Raw genomic sequence first — 4781 nt, 5'->3', positions numbered from 1 at the left:
CAGCAGGAAGGTGTTCAGCCACCTCCATGACATGGGAATTCAAATGCTATAACTCCCAAAGCTCCCCTTTCCTACTCCTTCCCTCAGCTTTTATTGCTGAGCACAGTGTTGTGTGATCTGGGATATCCCTTTGGTCAGTAGGGGTCAGCTGTGCCAGCCGTGTTCCCTCCAAACTTCAGTGCACCCTCAGCCGACTCACTGGTGTGGCAGCGTGAGAAACAGGAAAAGGAAATGCCCTGATGCTGTGCAAGCACTGCTCAGCTGTAGCTGATGCTTCCTTGTGTTATCAGCACTGTTTTGGTCACAAATCCAAAACACAGCACCGTACAAGCTACTATGGAGAAAATAAACTCCATCCCAACCAAAACCAGCACATTTAGGAAAGGATAGTTTGCTGCAGAAACAGGCTATCCTAGTTTTTGTGCCATATTTATGTATCCATTCATTAAAATGTGATTTTTGTAGTTAGCGTTAACCCCAGTTAACCTGGTGGGAGCAGAAAATACACAACCCAAAAAGAAGCTTTAGTTGGTTGTTGGCAGTGGCAACACCAACAGTTGAGAACCAACCAAACCACAGAGTTGCTGCTCTGAAGAGATTGAAGCCAGAAGTGTTTCCTAAGGAAATATCAGCCACATAGCCACTACCTTGTGGTGTTGCTCTGCAGCCCTGCTCTCTTTGTCCTTTGTCGTAGTTAGCTACAGGGAAATAATTGGAGCCATGAGTCCCCATTCTCCACTTCTACTGACTTTCTATTTTTTCTCTTTCTTCACCAAAAAAACAATCCTTTTGTGAATAAGTTGAAGGTTCCTAGGGCACTTGTCCCTCCAGGGGATAGACAGGAGACTCATTTCAAAATGGAAACTAGTATTGGGCATAAAGGGAAGTATCTGTTATTTGTCAGCGGTATTTGTACATTATTAGATTGTTACAGTCATGTTGTGTGTCCTGATGCCGTGCAGGGAAACCTATATGCTGTTGCATGACATGCATAAAATAAGTTCTATGAAGAGTTACATTTAAATTACAACCCTGTATTGTTGTGAAGCTTGTGAATCCTCGCTTCTCTCTCACTGAATTGAATGTTGTTTCTCACCCCTGCACAAACAAGGCAGGTCAGGGGAGGCATCATGGGAAGTAAGCAAGAGATGAGAAGCAACATCCCCAAAACGAGCACACTGGGAATCGGGAGACCTTTGCTCTTTTCTCACCTTTGCCGGGGACCCGCTAGGCAAATTTAAGCATCTCAATGTCTCCGTTTTTCTCTTTGTTTAAAACTGAACCAGGATACTGCAAAGCATTGTGTACGATACTGCAGAGGTCTGCATAGCATTGTGAAGTTTAAATACTAATATTTTGTTGTAATAATAGCCTAAAAATATTGCCAGGGTGCGGTTGGGTTTGTGAATGCTCTTTTTCCTTCTGTTTGGAAAAGCTGTGAGCTTCTAGTTTGTGTGTTAAGACTTCAGTAAGGCACTTACGCACGCATTTGAAATTAAGCATGTGCATTAGTCCTTTCCTGAATACACGAAGCTTTTAATTAGAGCTTGTAGCTAGATTGTGTGATTGTCTAAAGTATGAATAGAATGTGCATGGGGCAGGGGGAAGCCCTGCTTTTCAAGCACATACGTATCCTTTTGGTAAAAATGGATAAATAAAACCCCTTTCTGTTATTCATGCACTTGGGTGACCTTCTGTCTGTGAGTCCCCCTCTTTCTTCACTGTGCGTAATGCTGAAGCAGGTTATGATCGTGCAGTAAGTGAAGGTAATGATGCTAATGAGCCATTTCTTTATAATGATCAGGTTCTCCAGCCCTGCCCAGCAACATGGTATATTTTGGAAGCTCTCAGGATGACGAGGATGAAGAAGAGGAGGAGGAGGAGACAGAGGACACAAAAACAGCCACAAACAATGCTTCATCATCATGCCAGTCAACCCCCAGGAAAGGAAAAACGCATAAACAAGTACCAAATGGGCAAGGTAGGTCCTGAATAGTGCTGTTCTCTTGCACTGCCTAGTAAAGAAATTTATGAGCTGGATGTGCTTAGTCCTTGTCCATCCTTCTGGATCTGAGTGAAAAAGATACAGGCTGCAATGGGAAAATGGAGTGAGATGTAGTGTTAGCACCTTCTGCTTTAACCTGTTTCTCTTGACGATCTGAATTCTGTCTATGGCAGAACTATAACTGCAGGGCTGGAATTATATATATATATATCTATCTATATATATGCACACACACACACACATACACACTGGAATTATATGCACACACGTGTATGTATATATAGATATACACAGTCACTCTTTCTGGCTTTTTTGTGACAGATGTTTAATCTAGAATGATTTTATTTCGTCTGAGTTAAACATAAGCATTCATAAGTGTTATCGAAATGTGTGACAGGGGCTACGCTTAATTTCTCACGTGCAGTATTGATACCACAATTGCAGTAGGCTTAGATACTGCATTCACATTGCTGATTGAAAGATTTTTATAGAAGAAGCTTTTTCAGGTCAGTTATTTCTTTGCAAATCAACTAAAGCCACGTTAGGTACACAGTATTTCTGTCCTGATGTCCTTATGCTGTATCTTGATAAATGGATCTGTGTATGCTGCAACATCACCTAGTGTAAAATGGAAGACCTAAAAGCCGCACTGAAAGTTTTCGGAGCCTGCTATAACGCTCCACTGCCGAAGTCCTGTGTATCTGGTTTTCTCTCCAGTAAGAGCTCTTGTATCATAATTCTGTGCCCCCTCTGCCTGACGTAGTTTCAAAGTAGAGCCCGTGCTCTCCATTCCCTTCCTTGGTATTTACTGTGAAAATCTTTCCTTCTGGTGACTGCCCATCCAAGTCTTAGTAGGAGGACTGAGAGGAGGGTCTCTCTCCAGTGCACTTTTTGAGAGGTGGCTGTGACCTCTGCTTGCTTTGTTTTGGATTTTTTCGTGCTGCTCTGCTCTGAAGAAGAGTTGAGTAGATTCCAGTTACTTCACTGTGCTGGTCCTCATCTCTGCTTTTCAAAAGGGAGTTTTCTACAAAGGATGCCCTTGCTAAATATGCCAAAATTATTTTTCATTACTTCGTCTGAATCTGGTTTTTATTGCACACCCAAGCTCAAAAACTCTCTTTTTGTGAACCATTTGTGGAGAAGTGCAAGGAGACGTTATGCCTAATAGCATTTCAACAGTCAGCTGTGAGCAGGGACTTTAATGCTGCAAAAGCCGTGGATCAAAACTTGGCACTTTGGATTGATTTCTAAATAACTCCCACAAAATATCAGGCACAAAACGCTACATATGGAAAATGAGATTGCATGTAATAGAGCCACTGCATTAGAGTTTTAAATGTGATATATCATTACAAAAGGAGCCGATCATGTTCCTCGAGAATGTCCCAGATGGCAGCCAGTTTGAAATTAGCTCAAAACCAGAGACACCTGAAATCTTAATTGGGGGTAAGTAAAGGCAGACTTAATGAGCCATCTAATGGCTTCATAATCTTTATCAATATAGATCAGAGTGAGCATAAATGAAGCTGCTACTTTAATAGATCTGCAAAAGACCTTTATAAAATACATAGGAGACAATGTGAGATGTTTTGACAAAGGTGATGAAACAGGAATTCCCAGAGAAGGCAACTTCATCTACTTTGTCGTTGTCATTTCTTTCTTCTTCTTCTTTTTTTTTTTTTTAATTAAAATTTCCTTACCCAGGGGTATTCCCATTTTTCAATGTCTGTTATTTTGGTTGACAGCCAATAGTATTTTTGTTTCCTGTGAATAAAGTAGGTTCTGGTTCATGTGCGTCTGTTTTAAATGAGACCACACACAAAGGCAGACCAGGGACGGGTGCAACAAATGAACTTAATCTAGCGTGAGAGTCTATTTTTAATGAATTAAAGTCTTTTGTTTTTAATATGCAATGTGTAGTCAAGCACTTTGGACCTGAAAATGCTAAGCATTTGCTATGACATACACCGACAAAGGTTCGGAGCTTGATTAATGTCATTAGACAGTGTCAAATTATTGCTTTCTACTAAATGGGTGCCAGAACAACTTTCCTGGGTGAAGTCATTTGTCAATATCCTCTTCTGACGCCAATATGGAGTGTTATTAGAGTAGCACACCAAACTATTTGTTGTACCCTAGCCTGTTAAGCCACGTTATGGACAGCTAACACAATCGAAAATGCCTAACTATGAATAAGAAGCACGTATAATACATGCCATAGTTTGCTGCACGAAATTGAAGTAATCAGCTTAACTGACTTGCTGCCTCCCAACCTTACTGCTTACATAGAGGTAGTAAAGCATCAGATTGTTACCTTTGCCTTTTCATCCTCCTTCCTTAGAGCTTCAGATGTTCTGTAATACATATCCAGCTGTTACATGGCAAAGTCAAATGTTTGGCAGAAGTATTTATCCTCCACATTCATGGGAATGTGGAAAAGGCATATGTGGCAATGTGCCTTTCCGTTGTGCACTATCTTGGTACAGGCAGTGATAGTCTTTCTGTTAAACCATTTTCTAAGATATTGCTGTGGTTGCCACAAGGGAAAATGGTAGAGCTGTGCTCTTAAAAATTGGTTTAATGTCACTGCCAAACTTCAGCTGATTAGGCCAGGTCTGATATATGTTAAGATAAGTTAGTAGCAGATAAAGGCTTGAATGTCACTGGTGGTACTTTGTGCCTTGGTTAGAAACTAGTGTTAGTTCTGGGTAGGTATCTCTCATGTTGTGTGGGATGTTCTCATGTTGTGCCAAGTCTTGGGAAACGGGAGAGGTGC

The 4781-nt window shown here is 41.1% G+C and overlaps 1 protein-coding gene across 1 annotated transcript in view; it reads left to right on the top strand.

Moving 5' to 3' along the window:
- The window catches only part of LOC104541605 (protein Jumonji-like), a gene marked incomplete at both ends in the record, with an annotated part of 46348 nt that extends 44367 nt beyond the window's left edge, over nucleotides 1–1981 (top strand). The window contains one exon of the mRNA XM_010185710.1: nucleotides 1805–1981. Within this exon, the coding sequence (XP_010184012.1) occupies nucleotides 1805–1981 (177 nt within the window). The remainder of the gene's footprint in view (nucleotides 1–1804) is intronic.
- Nucleotides 1982–4781: the final 2800 nt, after the last annotated feature.

The sequence above is a fragment of the Mesitornis unicolor genome, unplaced genomic scaffold, assembly GCF_000695765.1.
Source record: "Mesitornis unicolor isolate BGI_N332 unplaced genomic scaffold, ASM69576v1 scaffold31815, whole genome shotgun sequence".
Taxonomy (NCBI): Eukaryota; Metazoa; Chordata; class Aves; order Mesitornithiformes; family Mesitornithidae; genus Mesitornis; species Mesitornis unicolor.
Note: the sequence above shows the minus strand (reverse complement) of the source record. Positions and strands in the feature narration are given on the sequence as shown.